General features: G+C 43.9%; 1 protein-coding gene across 1 annotated transcript; it reads right to left on the reverse strand.

Annotated features, from left to right (window-relative positions):
* Positions 1 to 209: 209 nt before the first annotated feature.
* On the reverse strand, positions 210 to 22,256 carry dvl1 (dishevelled segment polarity protein 1). The gene is made up of 15 exons (XM_004070841.4): positions 21,791 to 22,256; positions 16,790 to 16,859; positions 12,282 to 12,403; positions 9,809 to 9,927; positions 6,875 to 7,013; positions 6,337 to 6,430; positions 6,114 to 6,183; positions 5,866 to 6,005; positions 5,356 to 5,432; positions 4,773 to 4,840; positions 4,587 to 4,664; positions 4,365 to 4,499; positions 4,073 to 4,240; positions 3,780 to 3,995; positions 210 to 2,039 (listed from the first exon to the last, which is right to left on the reverse strand). Exons 1-15 carry the CDS (start codon positions 21,958 to 21,960, stop codon positions 1,519 to 1,521), a joined length of 2,187 nt encoding a protein of 728 aa, XP_004070889.1. The 5' UTR covers positions 21,961 to 22,256; the 3' UTR covers positions 210 to 1,518.
* Positions 22,257 to 22,347: the final 91 nt, after the last annotated feature.

The following is a 22,347-nucleotide window of genomic DNA, read 5'->3' on the forward strand; positions in this document are numbered from 1 at the left end:
GTAGTTCTTTATTTTCTAAAACTTGTAGTTTCAAAGTAATAGACACGTTTTAAAATAGATTTTTAAAAGAATACATTATATAAAGCTTAAGGTGGATAGAGGAAGCAAAATGTCTCTATCTAGTGGCCATAGGAAAAATAATTATTTTGTCAGTTAAAACTTCAATTTTTCTTAATGTATGCTCTGTGTCTTTATTAAAAGAAGACAACTTTTTAACATATAGATTTTTATTTATATATAATAAATTTTTATGTACAATTCATTTATCTTTTGTAACGAAACAAGGTTAAAAGAGAACGCTGTGATTGCAAACAGTGTTTCATACTAAAAGGAGGGAGAGACAAAATGGAAAAGTGCTCATAAAACTAGAGTGTTTGAGAGTTGTGCTGTAACTGAATTTAAGGTAGATACAACAGAGGTTTTCCAAGAAGAGCATCATCCTGTGGGCAAGGATTCTCCTTGAAGTCACTTGAAAAAGAAAAAAAAAGTGCCTGATGATAATCGCAGAGACGAAGGGCATCACAGACGGCATTGATGTTATGATAAGATATTACAATGTTTGCTTTTTAACACACAGACTTTTATCTAAGCTCACACTTGGTTACCAAAATAAAAAAAAAGTCTGGTGCTCTCAGCAATCTGCTTTATCTCGATTTTTTTTGAGTCCTTCTGACGTATGTGACGCATGTCTGCTGCCTGCTGTTTTTTTGATTTAAGATACTTTTGTGAATGTCAGCATTTGAGCCACTGACCCTGACGATGAAACATTTTTCCAACGCTAGGTGGAAATCGGCCGCTGACTTATAAAGGGTGAAGCCTGATTGTCAGTCAATCATAAAAGACAAAGTATGACATCGTCAATGCGACAAAAACACATAAATAACAGCACAAAAATCATCCAGTGTACGGATCCATCCTTTAAAACATTGGCAAGAAGTAACGTTCCTCCTCAAATAATCTTATTACATTAAAAAATCAATTTCATAAAATCTATTTAAAGCAGTTGAGACAGTCATGCACTATGCAGTCTTGTTAAACTAAGGGCTGTCTAAAAGCCCCTTCATCCCCTTCTCATGAAGTTAGCAGGGCCTTGTTGGTGTTAGTTGGCAAATTAGAACTGAAAGCAGCCGATGAGGCCATTTGTTTGGTGTAAGTTTCACAATGACACTTGTGGGGACCAGAGGGACTGGGCCCACCAAGCTCCCACCAAGGCGATCCTTCTGGGAGACGGAGATCCAGATCCACTCCGATTAAAGGTCTCACAAAGCAGAACATATCCCAGGTCCACCCTCCTGAGGATATCTGCTTGTCAGCTTTGAAAGACGTCACCACACTGAATACCACTCACGTTTAACAAACTGTACATAATACAAAACGGGAGGAGGTGTGCTTGTGTGTAAGAGGACCCCCTCCTTTGAGCTCCTTCAGCCTTCATTCCTTTGTGTGGACTTCAAAAACATGGGGGTTTCGGTATTGGGGAGTAGCGTTTTGTGCTCACTGTGTGAAGGCACTGTCCAGTCACATGATGTCCACAAAAAACTCACAGGGATTGCCCATAGCGTGCTGGAACGACTGCCGGCTGGCAGTCAGCTCAGGGGGGACGGCTGCTAACTCTCTCCCAGGGGGGGCTCCAGGGGGTGTGCTACTGCTGACTGAAGTCTTGGGGGCCAGACGGGCCAAACAATAAGGAGGGGGTAGGCCCGGGGGTCCGTAGGAGGAGGCGTGGCTTCTCTCGCTCTGGGCACAGGAGCCTGGCCCCACCTGAGTGAAGGGGGCGTGGCTGAAGTTGAAGGAGGGGTGGTTGCTATGTGTGAGCGTGTGGCTCCTGTGCGAATGGCTCTGGCTGAGGCTCGATCGGGCGTGACTGTGGCTGGACACCGTATGGCTGTGATGGCTCATTTGGCTAGCGGACCTGTCGTTGCGCCTCCCGCCGCGGACGCCCGGCTCTGACTCGCTGCATGCTGTCCTTTGACTCTTCTCCTGCGGGGAGGAGTGTCGTCCTTTGTCTGCACTGGGGTTGGATCCACTGCTTCGGCTTCCTGTTTAAAAAAAAAAAAAAAGAAAAATAAGAGGAGGTCGGTTCAGTTGAGAGTTTTGCAGTGTTTGCACTGTAATCCAGAGAAACTGTTGCTCAGCTGCTGCAGCTGACTCACACAAAGCTCGTGGAGCAAAAGGTCACAGATCCTCAGCGACGCTCTGATAAAGTTCTTAATGCACGACAACATATTTCCTATGCAGTCTTCAAAAGTCAGCAGCAAGAGGAAACATGATTATCAAAAGATGCCCACATTTCACCACTATTCTGAACTCTATCTGAAGTTCTTACAAACACTGAAACATTCACAGATCATAAAAACCCAACATGATACACCAGCATCAGAGGTCTGATCACCTCGTAATGGAGGTTTTCTGGATGATGCGCAGAAAATGATGACACATAGTGGCGTCAAACTGATGGAGGTGTACCACACGGTTGCAAAGTCAAACGATCCGCTCCCCCCGCCACCCTCTGTTCAATACAAGCCCAATAGCACTGGTGGTGCATGATTACCCCCTAACAGCACGGGCCTCAGAGTGATCATCCTGCATCATGCACCTCCCAGCACAGTACAAATGCATGCCCCGAGGAGCAGAGAGGGAGAATCAACTCTCAGGAGAGTCAAAGATAGGATGCACAGGAACCACAAGAAAAAAAAAAACATGAGGCTGGCAGACGAGGGGAGATTTATAAAAAAAAATGTTAGGAGCTGCAGTATGATAGGTGGAGAATGCTGAGCACAGGAGAAAGAGAGGAGGCATGACTGAAGACAAGAGAGCGGCAGGAGAAGAGAGGGGGTTAGCAGGCTTACCGATTCCCCCAGTGTCCTGGGACTACCTCCTCCTTCAGTCTACCGTTGCCCAGCAGAAACAGAGGGAACAACAGAATTACACACACCGCCCAGCCCAGACGTCCCCGTGACGAGAACACCCGCTAACCCTGGTACTTAAACTAATATTTTTCAAGGTTTTGGTCATTTTTTTATCACGGAAACTTAAAAAAACTGCCCAAAAATGCACACATGCACTCCGTGAAGGACAGAAGCAGATCATCACATGATGATGATCCTAATTACCCATGAGTACTTTGAAACAAAGACCTATCTATGACTGCTTTTTCCATCTCTGCCCTAAATGTAGCTGACAAATCAGGGGAAAGAATGGCTGAAAGCAAGAAGTGAGGATGTCATGAATGAATCACTCCCAGCATGAAGATCAAAGCAATCATTTACCACATTTTTTTTCTGCTTGAAACAAACACAAGGGCACTATTAAGGCCAACTCAATATGCACCCCCACCCCCGGATCTCCTCTCTTCCTTAAAGCAGAAATCAAAAAGCCATGCAACACCATCACATTTTGATTCCAAATGAGAACAAAGAATCGATCAAGCACTCATGAATCGAGGTGGACTTGCGGGTGATGTGTAATCACAAAGTCGATCAGGGATTTCATTTAGTTTTGCCGTGTACACACCCAGTACTGCAGAGCTGTCCGCTGCATGACTCAAGATGCTCATGATTGACCTTGACAACACAGGACGAGTTTTAGAATACACAAATGTCATCAAGAACATTTGAATGTCAACTTTCTGCTCAAAAAGCCAAAAGACTAACATCAGTGGGTTGTTAATTTCGCTGTCATGTGCCAGAGACAGTTCACTTAATGTCATCTTGCATGTTGAGTCAAGGTTATCTCCCATTAATGAGGAAAAAAGCTGATGGAAAACCAATAAGGCTCACCCTCACTATGCTGGCTGCCTGCGCTCCCGCTGTGGAAACTGTGGCACGTGTCCGAGTATCCTGGTGGAAAGCTGGGAGGTGCGGAGGGAAAAGGAGGGTAGGGGAATGGCTGTCCGCCCAGAGGCCAGGGGTTGGTGGTGGGAGGTAGTGGTGCCAAAGTGTCCTGCTCAGAGCCTCCACCGCTGGATCCCTCGTTTAAATTGAGTGACGCCATATCTGGATGAAAAGAAACTGATTTTAGAACGATACTCTGCAGGGAGCAAACACAGGAGCTGCTTTAGAAGAGGCCGTACTTTGGCAGAGGTCCCCAAAAGTGTAGTAGCACTGTTCAGAGAAGGTGATTTTGTTGACAGTGTGTCTCAGGTAACCATGTTTCAGTAAACTGCTGGCGTATTTCCGCGCATCCCGTCGATCTTTAAACCCCTCTACCCTGGAGTAAAGCCAGTCCACCACATCTGCACCTGTCAGTCGCAAACACAAGAATACTACTGACACACAGCAATGAAGAAAGCAGACGGTCTGAATGGTTCAACGTGGATCACAGTCATGAGAGTTTGCCTGCCTCATCTCTTCAGTTCTACTTACCGATGACTGCGTTGGCAATGGTGATCTTCAACCACATCCTGTCCCGTATCTCCAGACCTGAATCTGGCAGCTGCATCACCTTGACGATGGTTGCCATGTCTGTTTTACTTGCTGATAGAGGCAAGTCATCAAACTCTGACATGAGGGGACAAATAAAGAAAAAACAATCAACCAAGTTTGTTAGATTTTAGAAAAAAAACATTCAATCATGTTAGTCTTTACCGTAGTGGGGGTAAGGTCCTGTCAGAGCTGTAGTATGGGAAATCCAAGCTGCAGGGTCTATGGGTCTAACAGGCTCAGCTGAACAACAAAAGGAGACAAAAGGAGATTATTAGCATTAAAAAAACGACACGTTAAATAGAAAAATATTTGCCAGTTAAAGTCATTCTTAAAACTGCCCAATATTACCGCGAGGGATGGTGAAGTAGCTTCGTGGAGATGGATCCCAGCATTTGGCAACAGTTAGACTGATAGGCCTGAAGGGCAAAAAAAAAAAGTCAATTTAAGGGATATATTGAAACCCGAAAGAACATTTTTTTCTTGATCTAACTAATCAAAGAAGAAATTGTGTGTCCATCGCACAACAATAACATTTGCTTTAACCATCAAAACTGTAAACTGATTTTTAATTTTGATAGTTTTGAACTCTCAGCTGAAAGAGAACACAAGTGTTTTTGACCAAGAATGTTCTCACAATGATTACTACAAATCCTGTTAAACCACTGTGATCAAAGAGTACTTCTGGTCTGGAATAAACAGAAACTAGCTGTCTAACAAGTCTAATATATGCTGCATTAAAACTACTCAAAATCTTTGTCTTTGTCAAAATCTTTGTTTCTTCAAATGCTCTGAACATCTATGCAGCAGCCTGTTTACTTTGCAGTACAACACTTGCAGTACAACACTGCACCCATCAAATGTAAAGTTGTGTGATTATTGTCCACAGCAGGGGGTGAGATTGTCCTCAGAAGCTGGAGTTTCATGTTCTCACCCTGTTTTGGAAACAATCTCCCTCAGGATCCTCACCGCGTCGTCGTTGCTCATGTTCTCAAAGTTTACATCGTTCACCTGGTTGACAGACAAGACATGCCATTATATCAAATTACACGGTTTCCTGACTAAAATGTTAATCTGCAGCTCCGGGGAGGACTCAGATGTGTTTATGCACTTATGCTTTGAGCACACAATAATCTCAGCTGAACTCTCAGGCCTTCAAATTCCTGCAAATCCTGATCTGCTATAGTGAAATCCTCACGAGGTCAATGCAATCCACACGAGGTCACTGCATGCAGGGCAAAAGTTAAAAACAGGAAGTGACTGTAACGATAACAATCGACCAAGGATGTGACATGGTGGTTGTCATGCCATAATGGGGTACAGATGATCTCTGTATATGTCAGCTTTGATGGGGGAACAAAGCAACAGCTGAGAGGAGTGGTCATTCCACCTCGATGTTCATCAGGAATGAGCTGAAATATGATGTGTAGACGCTGACGCGCACCTGCAGCAGCATGTCTCCGGGTTCTATTCTTCCGTCCGCCGCTACGGCTCCTCCCTTCATGATGGAGCCGATGTAAATGCCGCCATCCCCCCGGTCGTTACTCTGCCCCACAATACTGATCCCCAGGAAGTTGTATTTCTCTGTCGTCAAGAAAGCAGTGAATAAGTGTGAATGCACACGCAAGGAAGAGTAGATTTTATGACTCAAATTCATATTAAAAATAAATCCAATAGTAAATTGTGAATTACCCATGTTGAGAGTGACAGTGATGATGTTGAGGCTCATGGTGGAGTCTGTCATACTACTGAAGGATGAGGACTGAAATGGCAGGAGAATAGAGATCAGCTGTGAGCACGTTGTAAATAAAAACAGGCATCAAGTCTCCATCCATCAGTTCTCTCATCTGTTTCTGGCACTCAGCGTCAGCATCAATTTTTAGCCAAGGCGGTGATGCGCCTTAGACGTGCGTACCCGATCTATCTTGGACACTTTGTGTCTCCGCCGGCGCCTCTTGTGTCTGCGCATGAGGTGGGACAAAGAGCTTTGTTCTGTGGAACTGCTGAGCCTGAACAACAAGAAAAGAGGGGGATTGATGGCACACAAAGGAAAAGTGCAAACCAAAAAAGTGCTTATTGGATTAAAGAAGGATGCCAGGTTTGTCTTTTGGTAGAGAAGACGTAAAATTATTGTTTACAATCCTAGACAATACAACTTTGCATCACAATTGCAATCTGATATTATAATTTTACAATTTATAAGTTTATTGGGGTGTAATTTTAATTTATTGCATTTTCAATACTTGTTTAGCTTTTTCTGTAGAAACTTTCTTAAGATGTTATGCAGCATCTTTGTATCTCATCTACATTTAAACCATAATTCGCATGAATAATAAAAAAGTGAAGACTTATTTTTTGATGCTTAAAAGAAAACAGAGCGATCTCTGTTTTCTTGCTTTTAGAAACTGCTTGTAAGAAATGTTTGGTTGAAAGGCACTGGGGCAGCATGGTACCTGCTGGCATCCTCATCCTCCTCACTGTCAACAAATGAGCTAGACTCCAGCTCGCTGCTCAAGACCGAGGCGCTGTCGTAACCCATGGCCGAGTCCCTGGCTGTGCGCTCTGATTTAGAGTGACCGTTGACGCGAGGGACTGCAGAGAGAAAGAGAGAAGAGAGGCAGTGAGTCGGACGGAAGGGAGGTCATGTTTTCTTGTTTTTGAGTCGGATCGGAGGAGCAACAAACTCAGGGGGGAGGGAGGAATCAGAGTTGGTGACACTACAAAAAAAAAGATAAAGTTGGAAATAATAAATTCCAAAAAAGTAATATTATCCTCCCTCAATTCATACGTACACAGCCTGCGTGGAGGTGCTGCCTCAGGGTAACAGCGGATTGGCTGGAAAGGTCTCATCAGCCGAAGAGGGCGTGGTCGCCAACGTGTTCGCCTTGAGCAAGCAAAACATTCCAACAGTGCAGGCGTTTCCATTCCCAGCTCTACCCAAACTGTGCTTTCAAGAAATCCGGACTACTGCAGCCACGCACCAAATCAGAGTCCACTATCAGGATTCACTCACACATATTTCCTCCCACACCTTTCTAATGAGTCCCGCCAGAGTAAACAAACACACACACACACACACAAAATAGGCAAAGGGTCACAAAGGCAGCCTGCAAATTTGTGTCTTTATGCCCTCCTCCGTCTGTTCCAGTCGCTCTTTAAAAGCCTCAGATGGCCTCAAGACACCAGCTGGCTGCTCGTAGCCTTCAAAGCTTATCTACAACAGAAAGTGGCAATGGTGAAGCACGAGCCTGAAGGATTCTGCAGTGACAAACATACCAGCAAAAGTCCACTTTTTCACTCAAACCTTTAAAAAAAACTAAATTTTTAGACCCTTTGCTGCAAACCGGTTAAAAATAATCGTATAGTTAAATCTATGCTGAATGAGAAGCATCCCTACAAAAAAAGTTACTTTCACAAGTTATGCTGGAAAACAAGACAATTTTCCTCCACACTGAAACTACAAACTACATTAAACAGACAGCAAAAGGAAATCTCCATTATTGAGTGAAAAATCCAAATGTCAAATGTCCCAATCGAACCCAACGCTAAATCCTCACCCACAGCCGACGGTGTGCGCTCATCCGATGCAAAGACAAAGTAATCTATGAGAGAGTAGAAAGTCTAGCCTCCTCCCTCCCTGCCATGGCATGCAACCCCTCAGTAGAATGACTACTAATCTGCTTTGGACCAATCACAAGCAGGGATTCTCCAAAACACGCAGCGATAATGTGGGATTTGAGAAAATGTTGTGTCCTCTCCGCTCTCCTCCTCATGTGAGAACTCCAACAGGCTGTTAAAAGTGCAATTTGTGTTCTTGGCCGCTCGGCTAAAGTGAGACATTAAGACACCTCAGATAACAGAGCGCGGTTTAAGGTCAACAGCTGCTTTTTCTATTTTGTGTGAAGACTTGATTGTGAGCACGAGTGCTCTGGCTTAGTGATATCTTCTCTGACCCAAATCCCAACTACTCCAAGCAGCACATTTAAGTCCAGCATTAACGCTTGCGTTTCCGTCTTTTGGCGCCAGCTGACATGATCCGTAGAATACAAGATGCAGAGAAATGTTAGACTGCCCTCCAGGTCATACACCTGTTCCCCCTCCTGAAATGTGCTCCTGCTGGGTTATTCATCCTCCCGCTGCACCGACATTGACAGAAGATAAGAAGGGGTTATGTTTTCAGGCTTGAACACTCCACTGTACAACAGATCGCAAACACACAAGGGGGAAGGGGTGGTCGCTTGAAGCACATGTATAAGGTGACAGGGGAATTCCTGCAGCTGATGATGCTGCAGGCAGCGAGGCATGAGAGCACAAAGACGGGGGCTCAAGGCTCCTTCCTCATACGTCTTCACATACCATCGGACTGAGCCAAATTGAATTACACTTTTCCCACAGCCCCCTGATTTATGAGCCCCAAAACTGCTGGTGGAGCAGGAGGAGCTCCAGACAGCCCCCCAGAGTGGTTTCACTTAGTTAGTGGACGGTAACAAACCGTGGAGACAAACCATCAGGCAATGAGAGGTGACGCGAGAGAGCGAGGAGCTGCATGTCTTGCGAGGTGACCTTTAAAATACAGTAGTGCTCTTTTTTTCTAATGAGTTAACAAGGTAACAGGGGATTACCATAACCAACAGTGATAAGTCAGGATCAACCTTATATGATGCAACAGAGAGAAGTCAGCTACAATATAATTAAATGCGCTCCCAGCTCGCTAAAGAGTTTGAGCCCCTCTTACAACCCCCACCTGATACTGTCTTACTAATTGCGCCGCACAAATTAATGAGTTTTTGGTTAATGATCCAGGACAGCAGTATGCAAAGAACTGGGCAAGCTGTGAGCAGAGGACTGGGGAACAGACACAGAGGAAGAAGAAGAAGTGCTGCTTTTGCAGTTAACAAAAAAACAAGAGAAAAAGTGCAAGCAGGGGAATCAACTCACTTCCTGTGGTCTCAAATCAATACATTTTGTCCTCATCTGCTTTTCAATCTCTTTTTTTGTCTTGCAGATGGAGTGAGGTGTAGGGCCTCAATCTATGTTTCAACAGGCTTTTCTCTGACATTTAAAAAAACATGTTTTTGATTGAAAGGCTATAATAATCCAGAAGGCTGAAGTGTGACTGGCACTCTCCACACAGAGCCACGGATAACTGGGCAAGACAGTAAATTATTAAAACCTTGGCAAGCTGTTAAAGTTGTGAAGATGTTAGAAAAAGTTTAACGTGCTCCACTCAATCTGCTCTCTTTTCTGAGGATGTGTTTACCATGTTTTTCTGTGCAGAAAATGGGAGTTAAATGAAGATGTAGTGAAATCTAATAATGAGAAAATGACAAGATAATTGGATTTTTTCCCCTCCTTCCATCCATCTGTGCCTGGCTGATAATACTCACGCTCGGTTTCTCGTGCTCTCCTGCGAGCGCGCTCCCTCTCGCGTTCCCTGCGATGGCTCAGCAAAGACTCTGTTCCCGTCTCTGTGTCCAGGCCATCGCGGCTGCTCACTGCATTGGCACTGGAACCGGAAGACTTCAATTAGATTCACAATGGAGTGAAAACATTGTCAGGGTCAAACTCCTTCTGGATTTGAGATACTTTTCTGTCTGCTAGAATATCTGCCCGGCTGCCATTCAGCCTGAAATCCATATCACGTCTCTTTCAGATTAAGTCCCTCTGGCCAAAATAGCAGTTTCATTGTTCTGTGGTATGTGATGTGTTTTCCACTAAGTGTCATTAATGACCAGACACCTTGGGAGGGGAGACATTCTGGACAATACTGGCATTAATGAGGTCTATTGAAAGTCCACATAGTGCCTGAAGCATGACTGCAAGAGGAGCAGAGACGGGACTGACAAATCGTATAAAAACAGAGAAGTGGTAGATCAGGTGTGGGCTTAGCATTAAGTCGGCCGCTGTTGAGGTCTGGGGTTAGCAGACTGAGGACTGCGGAGGGGCTTGGTAACTTTGTCAGGCGGCTGGAAACCTAGTCGCCCCAGGCAGCGGGGTTTAGGGACTCAAACTGCCACCGGGCTCGCAGGAAACCTGAAGCCGGTGAGAACTCTGCTCAGTCCTGTCAGTCTGTCAAACTCACTTTCTACCTCCATGAGTAATCGCTCCTGAATTCATGCATATGCGCCTGGATGCACTTAAAAATTAAAAAAAAGACTCCTCGCACGTGCACTCGGATTTATAGCGCTTAAACTGAACAAAAAGAGGTGCAACAGAAACATGTGAATAAACATCAATCAGCTGTGGTTAAACATAGAGGCTGCACAACAGTGTGTGGAGGACGCATGCTAATTAAATCTCTAAAAGCAGACTGGATGCTGGGGCCGCTGTGTTCACTCAGCGGGATAAATTGCTCAATGGGGCATGCTCACATGCTACATACGGGCAGATGGGTGCACCTGAGCACGACTTCTGGAGCACAGGTCACTGCATGTATGCAAATATGTCTGAAGATGCGTGCTTTAGACGCTTTTTTTTTTTATTGTTTGGACAGCAAAGTGGGGACAGTGACGGCTGCTTGTCTGTCAGGCTGCTGATAGCTGCTGGTAAGAAGGGAGATTTATCCAGCAGCTGGGAACAAATTCTGTCTATTTTCTACAGAGGCCCCCTCCCATCCCACTCCACCTTCCCCTCCCCAACTGGTGCCAATCGTCTGCCTTTTCCTCTTGGGAAATAGAGATGCGTACTTTAATCCGGATTACCAGGCAGAGGCACATCAGTTGGGTTCACTCTAAACCCAGAACACCTATTCTTCAAACACGGCCATTCACGGTGTGGAATACATGCAACGCATGAATAGAGCACAAAGAGAAAATGAAGTGGTAATAGTATTCTGGCTATTTACAGAGAGGTAAAGCCGGAGGACGGGCTTCCTTTCAGACAGAAGGAGAGAGGAGGTTTGCTGTAGGGAATACACCACACCGCTTCCCTGAGAGAAAAGCTCGTCTGTCGGACTCAAGGAGAGACGGCGAGGGAGGGTGGGGGTGGAGGGAAATGACGTGGGGTAAGAAGCGCAGTGCGTTTAGCCTGCACGAGGTGGCAGCACTGAGAAATGGAGGGGAACAATAAAATCATCAAGACGGCTGACAGCCACATGGCGGGGAGCGTCCCATAGAGGGCAAAAGAGAGCTGAGATGTCAAACGCTGGATAAAGAGATACACTGAGACATGACAGATTGCACGCTCTCAATATAGAGCTTCAGCAGTACTGCCCCAACATTATGACTGAAACAGCCCCAGCCCACACCCCCCTCCTGGCTATATTTAGCAAGGCGCTTCTCTTTGGTCGAAGCTGTGATATTTTCAAATTTGACAGTTTTACGCCAAAATCGGCGCTGAGGTGGCCCGGATGAAGCTCAGGGGAATCTCCTCTTCTGACCTTTAAAGCACCAATGTGTTTTTTGAGGCACTCTGCTTTTATTAGTTAATTATGCTCCGAGTGACTGAACACGAGTCTCACTCAGTGCCAGTTTTTGCCTGAAGATTTTTGCGCCGCAAAGGCTATATTTGGAGAATCAGCAGTGGAGTACCCATCATGTTTACACAAAGGGGTGGACGAGCACCTCGCTCCAATGCTTGCACGAGTGGAAATGAACCCACAAAGACAGCCGTGCGTATTCTGACACTCCAGTTTGAGCAGACTTTATCTTCACACATCGCCTAATCAGGCACCTACACTTTCCATACAAGCTGCTGCTGCAGCTGATGATGATGAGGAGGATGAGTCTCCCGTGAACTATCCACTTCTTAATTAGCACATATGGCATGCTACATTAAAAAAAGGCACACTGAGTGCAGAGAGCTGTGCCTGACAGCATCTGACAGTACACCTGTAGTACAAATGCGCAGCAAACTACTTACTGAAACGAGGGGGGCCGCGAGTCTCCGATGCCTCCCGTCCTCTCGAGGGGAGGGGGCAGCTCGGGGTGACTCTCCGTGCACTGAGATCCTCCATCGGAGTGCGCGCTCTCTGCCAGGACCAACTGAGGAAGAGGAGAACATGCTGGTGAAGAACAGTTGAGAAACACGGAACAAACAAGTCGGATTTTTGTGTCATTAAAATCTGCAAACAGAGAGTAAGAAAACACACAGAGGAAAACACACGGGGGATATTTGTGTGCTGTGGAAACAGACACTCGCTGTGTGCATGTATAAATGAGGAAAGGCTATAAATTGAGAAGCCTAGCCATGGCTAAACAACTCGGGCAGACGGTAAACAGCACAGAAACTTGAAAGAGTGTCCAGCTTTTTTACCCAGCAATGTCTCCTTTCAAATGATGCAAAAGGAACCCATCCTTTCATCTAAGCCATAAATGAGAATGTTAAAGCAGATACCCGTGCACAGGCCATCAGCGGTGGGCGCCACGATTGGTTTTTATTCAACCTCTGGGTTCATGGGTGTGTTGTTGTGGTACAGTTCTAAAAGGAGGAGCAGTCTGCTTTCATAACTGCTCTTTTATAGGAGGCTGGGTCCTCATTCACATGTCTGCCCCCATTGAGGGCAGATATTCCAGTTTTGGAGAAAAATAAAGATTGAGAATTGTAACAACTATTTCTTGTTCATGAAAATATTATCAAACTGTACTTTTTACAAGGTTAGGTAATGGCGTTGTTGTTTTAAGTTTTATTTTTGATGATTTACACAAAAAAAACCAAGACAATAGCTTTTTTCCGAGGATAGACAAATTATGTGCATTTGATGCCAACTCTCTTAAAAAAACTTTGAAGTGCTTATAAGACATTTGCCTCTGTTTTTATGTAATTTTAGAAGCCTTCTTTGCAGTAAGAATATTTTAACAAATATATCCGTGACCTCTTATTTTTTAACCCATCTTCGTTAGGCCTGCGCAATAAATCGCAAATTTCTCGTCGCGATATCAAGCTGTGCAATACAAACATTGTAAAGGTCAGCGAAAATCGCAATAAATGGTTACTTTAAATGTGTTAAAACAATCTTATGGCAGCTTGAAGTATTTAGTGAATCAAATAAATCCATTTATGCATTTGACCAATTGGATGAAGCCGTTTTATGTTAGATTCTCGCCTCCCATTTAGACTAGTTTCATTTGGAGTTTAACTTAAGGTATGTTGACTCGTATTTATATTAAACTGCAGTGAAATGGAAAGGATGTTTATGGTTGTTTTGCTATTTGTTCATATATCGCAGGTTATATCGCCATGGCAATATTAATCATTAATCGCATCTCGCGAGTTTTCTTCATATCGTGCAGCCCTAACCTTCATCTTTTTACACACTTTCCTTTTGTTTTTCTTTGTAGCTTGATGCCTGATCTCCAGAGTTGTTGTGACAATTACATTTCCCCACGGCAGGATCAATGAAGTTTACTTATCTGATCTCATCCTTTATAAAAGCAGCTCAAACATCTTTTTAGAAGGCTTGTAAAGTTTCCCCCCAAATGCCCCTAAAATCGATAAACTGCAACACAACATTTAATAACACATTTAATTTGTATTAATTCTGTATCAAAACTCAAAAATCATAACATTTCCATTCACAGTTTTAATATTTCCTTTAAAGACATCCAGTTGAAAGTTATTTGTTGGTGTTTTTAAAAAGTTCTTGTGGCATTTTTCTCATGATGGAGAACATATATAAAGAAAATAAAGTTCAAAATTGCATTTAGGAGCAGGTGAAAGATGTTGTTTGAAAAAGCTTGTAGTTGTGACGTAGAAGCTACAGTCGGTGGGCCACAAGCTCCCTGCTCCGCTACATTCTGACTGACATCTTTGTTTTTCTCATCTGAGCTGGCATCTGGCTCAAAACTGCATGCCTGGATAGCTCCAATATTGCTTGCCATTGCTGTTGCACCAGTAATGTTAGGTTGGGGGTCTGAAGGGTTTTAAGGTAGCAATGGATTGTTTAAACATATAGATGATGGGAAGTGGGTCTCTCAAATGTCCCGCCCACAACTCAGAGACGAATTTCTGATGAAGTACTGCTGCTCTGAAGAAACTATGCCCTTGAAAACAACACAGGTTTTTAGATTTTGGCTAAAAACCGCATGATTATAATTATGAAAAAAAAGCACTGATCAAAAGATGATCATAGTGGTTATTTAAACCACAAAGACTTGTGTTTTATTGGTGAGGGAAGTCATTGGTGGACTTAGTGATTCAGCCAGCAGCACAGGTTTATAAGACAGTTATGAGACACGTCATTTTAAAAGAAGCAGAAACCTGCAGGTGAGTTAAAGCTCTTATTTTGAAAGGAATCTAAGAGAAGGGTTTGTACACTTTTTTAGCAATGGTTTTCCATAACTTTTCCAAAACTTTTCCATAACCTTTCACAGAATTTCCAAAACCAAAAACAAACACATTTCCGTCAGACCTAGTCGGTTCCGCTAAATCAGACCTTTCCTGATATTTTTAAGAGCTCATTGGTTCTTGAGAGTTGGGACAAAATACCTTCAGAAAAACTTCATCTGTTCCTTTTACTGTTCAAAAAATTGTTTTGATTTTCATGATATTTATTGTTTTAGACATTTTTAACCCTCAAATTTAATTTGATATAAATGTTTGTAAATACTTAAGGTTTTTCAATGCTGGTTACTAGTGTGACCTGATGGCGTCCATCTCTAAAAAAGTAATTATCTACTATTCACAATTCCTTTAGATCTAACATTGTGAGTATGTCCATCCATTTTAAAATAATGATTTTTATCCATTTAAAAAAGACTTTTATGTGGGACGTGTTTTGACCCGACGTTAAAGAATCAGTGAACTAAAAAAGCAAAGAACTACAAGCTAACATGAAGACTATAAGATGAGCTGCAATTAAAAGCTGAAAAGCCACAATGTGTGCATGTCCTAGACATGATCTGTTTTGTTTATGTGCTCGTCATGATATCGCCTGTTTTGGTCTTCCTACAGACTTTATCCACTAATATTACAGAGCTCATCTTATAGATTTCATGAGCAGATAAAGTTAGTGCCCAGCCTGTTTGGAGTTCTTCGCCTTTGTAGTGCCTAAAAATATTTGAACGAAAATGACGGAAAAAATTTAGAACGTAGATCACCAGTTCTTTTTTCTTTTTTTTTATTGAATGCAATACGCTTCCATAGTAACACCATCATTACCTGTTTTTGTTTTTTTTAATTCTCTGACCAGCCCCGCTTCTCTCATGCTGCTGATGTCGAAGGACTTGGAGAAAAAGCCTGCATTTTGCACATTTCTGGTGCAAAATGTGTTTTAGGAACGGTTGATGCCTCTGCTAGAAAAACCACTCATGGTTAAAGCTAAATTTTTACCGGCATTTCGTAGCATTTCACTGTAGAAAGCTAAACGCGCCATGCGCTGAACTGACGACAACTCAAACTGCTTTATGGCAACACAAACTCTCATCACTGATAGGGTGAAGTTGAACGTCTGCCACAATTAAAAGTTGAATCTCATAAACTATTTTATCTTATGTTTTTTGTATTCAAAATATTGCATTGTTATGACTTTTCCAAAATGTTACTGAAGATTTTGTTTTTCACAAACTTCTCAAGGACTTAGACATTGCATTTTTAATTTCCGAAACGTTTCCAGGTTTTTCATGACCGTCCAAACCCTGGAGAAGCGGAAGCAGTAAATGTGGGCTTTTGCTTGAAGTTTGGTGTAAAAGACAATGAGCTGAAATGTATGGGTTGATGACACTAATATAACAAAGTAAGAACCTGATAAACAAGCCGAGGCTTAGAGCTTTGCCCCCGGTATCAACACTAATTAAGTGTTTCTAAGAAAGACGGCTCTAACAAGTGCACAACTCTAACCCCTGACTAACCCCTGACCTTCGGATTCAGGGAGGAATAATGAGTCTCCCTTCAGAGATCAATAATGTAAAACATCAAGGACTGTTAAAAAAAAAAGCCATCAAGCTGATTGAATACACATCCTATCAAACGAAATTGCATGTCCTTTTTATTAGTTTTAGATCAATATTTCTAGGAAGCTCTAACCTGACTCCTTTGTCCTGGTTGACAAAACAGTGATGAAGACGTAAATCCTGCTCTAACAAAGCTAAACTGTAAAAATAAACCGTCTTTATTCTTCCCAAAGGGAAACTTGCTTTCACAATGTTGTTTACTGTGTGTAATAAAACCACTCAGGAGCTACATGATTCCACAGATAAACTGACTAATTTCAGCTCTACATGATTGACTTTTGTAGCCGTGGTTCAGTGATGGATCAGTCACAGATTTCCACTTCAGTTGAAGAGTGCGAGTTAGCGTTTCCCTCCTGTGGGGGTGTTACATGTGTTTGTGTGCGTGATCTAGGAGTGAGCCACATTTCTGTGGCTGGAGCTGTGGATTCAGGAGAGCAGAGAAGATCAGCACAGCAAGGCTGTAGGATGCGTCTTACTTACCCAGGACACGACTCTGCCATTGAAGCATGGCAGCTTGGCGTTGTCATCGGAAATCTCTTCTTTGACAACCCTGGGAAGCAGGAACAGAGGTAGGGTCAAGACTAACCAACCAGGAGAAGAAGGCAGCACCATGCAATGACATGGAGAGGCCGTTCCCCTAAATGCAGGTGGAGGTGTTTACTTTTTGCACCAGTGAAGAACAATATGGTTTGAACTGCCGACCTGCCAGAAACAACACAAATCTGAGATGAAAACCTGTCCAGGTGTGCAAGCCATAACATGTGGACCTGTTGAGCAACCCACAGAGTGAAGGTTTGATCAGAAAGGACATTTCATTGGACTGCTGTCCTGCTTCCATCACAAGAACATGGCGAGGAACAATAGGGCGTTTTCACACCAATAAACTTGAAAGGTCTGCTTCTTTGAATCAGTTCAAGTGGGAACCTTTAGTTTGATTTATATTCTTTATGCAATTTTTGCAAATGTAATAAAACTTGTAAATGGAAACACATGAGTGATGATCACCAACCCTCTTAGCCAAGTATCAAGAGGGTGAAGAAACACAAATTTAGGAAAAACACAGGAAGGGCATCCAGCATAAAAACCATCTACCCGTGTGAATCATTGAAAGCTGATTCACTAGGTGTGTAACAATCTATCAACTGAGGCACGTTGTTAATTTAATCGACTCATGCCATTATAAGATTGTTCCAAAATGAAATATATGACTAATAATCAATATTGGCGAATACCATTTGGATTGAGGTACAGTAGGTTTATTTTACTATAACGTAAAAACAACCAAGTGTAACCACAGCAGACAACACGTGTGTGATGTCAGCAAAAAAGGATCAAGCCGTCAATGTGAGAAAAAACTTGGAATTGAGCAAAAACACGTGACCGTATAGTTTGGATTGTTTTGATGTGGAAAAACAACAGAGAGGTGAACTTTACAAAACTTAAATGTGAATGGATTTGTCATTAATACTTGTTTGTTTGTTCACATATTTAATTTTCACTTGATTGTCTTACAAAAATCACAAGGAATTTGGAAAACTTCACCTGCAGTACCCAGGTATTTATCTCTAAGCCATACTGGTAGGATTTTTGGCTAAATCTGTCCAGGATCAATTTTAGGTCAGTGAATCGGATCGAAAAACAAAAAATCTGCGAGAAACGTATAATATCTTAGTTTTGAATTCAGGAGTGTGTCTCAGAGAATAAAATGCTGTTGGTTCCCATTAGCAGTAGATCTGACGAGTAGATCTATAAGTCTGTCTGATTACTTTTAGGTGGGTAAATAGAAAAAAGCTGCAGAACGTGACAACAACATGTCAAAGAGAAGGAACGTGTATTAATAGTCATCCAGAGTGAAAGGAGCCTCCCTCTGAGTGTTCGTCTTCGGCTGTAAATTCTCAACAAAAATACCTCACAGTTAGCCTTTGACCTGCTGGGACACCGTTCAGATGCAACCCGTCACCACACCTGCTGGGCCCGTGTCACACAGATCATGTCTGGAGCCAGCAGGGGAAAACACCTTGCACACTGACAGAGTCACAAGCTGGAAACAGCCACATAGATTTACCAAGTATTCCTTTCACTAACCGCATGCATTCGTAAATGCAAGCTTCTTTGTGGACGGGCATTTTTCCTGAATTGATATATACTTCTAAAACGCTGTAGACTCTTGGCTTTGAACATGGCACAGGAAAAAGGAGCCCACCCCCCCACCCCCACACACACACACACACTTGAGAGAAGCAGGAAATCATAAGAAGATTTTGTGCAGGGGTGTCTCTCTCTGGCAGCGACTTTCCAGATTCTTTTTCCACAGTTTTTTCTTGGCAGAACTTCCCAGCTCATGCAATGATTAGCCAGGCTAGCTGCGTGTTTGTGCGCTGCTGCTGTGGGAACCGTATTGCAGGGAGTGGGGGACAGAGATAACGCAGTTCAGTGGCTGGAACAGACGACCGCAGAGTCTGCCGCTGCGGCCTGGTCCACCTCAGGGAGGAAAAGGGAGGGGAGGTGAGGGCCAGACTCTGCTGGTTAGGTAGGAAGTGTTTGCATCCTCTCTGTCGAGTTGCACGGCCAGCTGTAAGGTGACTTGTGAGGATGTGGGAGTGGCCCTACAAATAATACAGCAGCTCTCCGGAATGAGGTGGTCTGCTCCCAGTGTCTCCATGCAGCTGCTTTTCTCTCGTTTTGGAAGAAATGGCGAAAGCTTTTCAGTCAAGCCTCGTTTTCAACATGTGGGCTCTTAATCTTGCACAAACCAAAAAAAATTTAAAAAAACTGTGCGTAAAGAAATGTGTGCGTTTGTGATCTGTCGCACAGCTGGCGTCTTGCAACGGACATCTTTAAGCGTTCTTAACAGCTTTCAGAGGATAATGCCATGAGATCTAACCCGATGTGATCGCGGAATATTGTGCCGCTGGAGATATTTGTGTGGCTGGGAAAGATTAGATGTGTTTATTTACTCTATTTACTTGGAAAGACGGGCAGACTGAAACCAGAACCCAACAGCTGGTGAAAGCAGCACCCGTTCCTACCAGCACTCAAAGGACATTGATAGACTGATGCTAATGATATCATAAAAGCTTAATATTAGTAGTCAAATAGGATTATGGCTACATATGACTAAATTATCTGATTAATAAGGCTTAAGCCCCCTAAAAGTATGCTGTTTATAGAGTGGTAACATAGTAGGATACTCAAAAAGTTTGGAGTTGCAGTGACTCATTACTTTTTGCGATACTTAAATTGCTCCTGACCAGTATGTAGATGAACCTTTAAATCTGTCACAACCAAGCACCCCTTTCTCAGCGGAAGAAACATTCCCCATCTCCCAGCTGCCCCCACCCCACGTTTCTGAGGAACAAACAAGCCTGTTTCTTTCACAACTTCAGCTTGGCTGCTTCCTGAGCTCCAGAGTCCCTCTGTGACTTGCATTGCAGTGAGCTCTCAAACCCACTCACCTCCAGAGGCAACATCGCATTGAAGTCTCCCGAAAAGCACAAGAAGTTGAAACCAAAGCCTGTTTAGTTTCCGCCTTATGAATATTGATGAATAAACAAACATTACTGTAGTTTAGAAATTTGTACAAGGAATTTTCATTGTTTAATTTGCTGTTCTGATTATTTTTTTTTTGAATGGGAATGTCACAATTTATTGTTACATTATTTCAAAAAAAGACAACACGATCGCCGCAGCAAACCGTGGTGTTTTGTTTGCACCGCCAAACCGTTTATGGAATTGGTGTGGCCACCGCGTTAAGAGCTGATATGGCCAGCACAAATGCAGAACAGAAATCCCCAAAGAAAATATCTTTTTTTTCCCCCTTCCACCGCACAACAGGGGGTATACTACAGAGGACAGAGCGCTGACTGCTCATTTACATTTCAAACACAAGACTATAACTGCAAGGGATTTGATGTTCTTCCTCTCTCTGCTCAGCAGTCTTCTTCCTCAGCTGCTAATTCTTCCAACAGCCACAATGTTGTCTGTATGCAGCAGAGCCAGCATGGCTACCACAAAGCGCCTATGCCTTTGACAGGATTTGCTTAAAGGCCGTGCCAGTACCACACGGCATGCACGGTGTCTAGAAATTCACCCATCAGCTCAACTGTGGCGATGGTTCCTCCGCCGCCTTTTGTGTTCAGCATTCAACGGCCCTGTGGAGACATAGTTGCTTTAAAATCCACTTTAATGTGCTTTTGCTGATGCATATGCAGCAACAGCTGCTTGGTCTGGCAATCTGCTCGGCAACCTGAAGTCTTCATGTGGGGAGAGCAAATATGCTTTGTTTGTTTCCATAATCTGCTTGTCGATCACCTGAGGCCCGGCTGGAAGCCGCCCCGGCAGACAGGAAGCCAGAGCCCGGGGACCACCGAGCCCAGACAACCACCACCACAGCAGGAAGAGCTATAGCTTCCCCTCGCAGCGCCACAACTGCTGTGGAAATGTGCACTGGTCTCCCGCCCAGCTGTGCATTTTCTTCCCTCCAACTGGGATTACGGTGCAAAATAATCATGCGGCGTGGCCCAACTATGACTCTTCCAACTAGAACGAGAACAGACACTGACACAAATATATCATCTTCGACACAAACGCCAAGCGGGAAGACCGTGACGGGTTTGTCGACTCTGTGTGACTGCTGAGAATCAGGGTGGGCTTCCAGAGAAAGGAATAAAAAACAAACAAAAGAAAAAGTGTCTGGAAATGGGGAAGAAAATATTTCTTCTACTTGGAATGAGCACTATCCACCAAAGAGGAAGCTCCCGCCATCACTTCCTGCTGTAGACTACCAGAAACAGAAGTTAACTGACATTTCCCCACCCTTCAATAGTGTCTCTGCATTCTGAATAGTATCTAAATATGCCCAAAAAACATTACAACACACATTAGGTTAGGACTGAATTGACTGAAATGATTGCTCCTTCTTTTCTTTTTTTCCACAATCAAAATAGCAGTTTGACAACCAATAAAAGAGAACTATTGAGGATGGGGCATGGTTTGGAGGGATAAATCTGTCTCGGAGGCAATTAAAAAAGGGCCTACAGGGTCATGTGCTTCCTCACACTCCCTCAGGATCCACTCTGCATTTATTGTGCACCGAGATCCACACACACAACTTCCTCTATGCCATCAGAGAAAGTGAAACAAACCCAAATATTGTGAAACCTGAGAGGGTGGACACGCGTCAAAGGCGGCTCACGCCGCACATGGCTGTGACCCTGATAGGAGGAGCGGGGGTCTGGCTGTGCGGGCTAATGCATGCGGGGCTGCATCGTCGGGGGCTCTGGTGTCACTTCAAACGCTCCCCAAGGCTCTTCTTCTTCCTCCTCCTCCTCCGCGCGCGCGCGCAGGGCAGATAATGAGCAGGTGCCAGGCAGGGGCAGGAAAACAGACACGCTACTCCAGTTTGCACACACATGTAACGAGGCTGCAGCCTTTCGTTTGATGTTGCCCAGCAGGGCCCGGACGGCCAAAAAGAAGGCTTACCCAAAATCCTGGTCCATCGATTTGAAGAAGAATTTGTAGCTGTTGACCGGTCTGTTGTTGAGGACATTTTTAAAATCCGCTAAGGTGACTTTCTCCGGAGACACCGACAGTTTGACCAGATAAGGAGTCTCCTCCTCGTCTATGTGATATATTATTTTAGTCTCCGCCATGAGAGTGAGGAGAGGACAATCATTGACAGGAAAGCAACACGGGAAAGCGGCGCAATAAACAGGCCTGCTAATGATACCAGCGACCCGGACAACCGCAACCGCATTCCCCGCTAATACTTCCCACCGTTCAGCCCGCGGGGGGAAACGCAGCTCCGCGTCGTGGACGAACACAGAGGAAATCCACACATAATCGCGCTGTGAGCGTCTGTATTCCAGCTCCGGTGTGAGCCGCTACGGTGGCTCTCTCGGTACTAAAACAGGAAGGGACCGTCCACATCCTTGTGATATGGAGCTGGGAATATTTGCTATTTTGCCCGTTGGTGAGACAGTGCTGCCACCTAGTTGTGTGTTTGAGCAGTGCAACAACACGCGCGCGCACAGTCCGCA

The sequence above is a fragment of the Oryzias latipes genome, chromosome 7 (assembly GCF_002234675.1).
Source record: "Oryzias latipes chromosome 7, ASM223467v1".
Lineage (NCBI taxonomy): Eukaryota > Metazoa > Chordata > Actinopteri > Beloniformes > Adrianichthyidae > Oryzias > Oryzias latipes.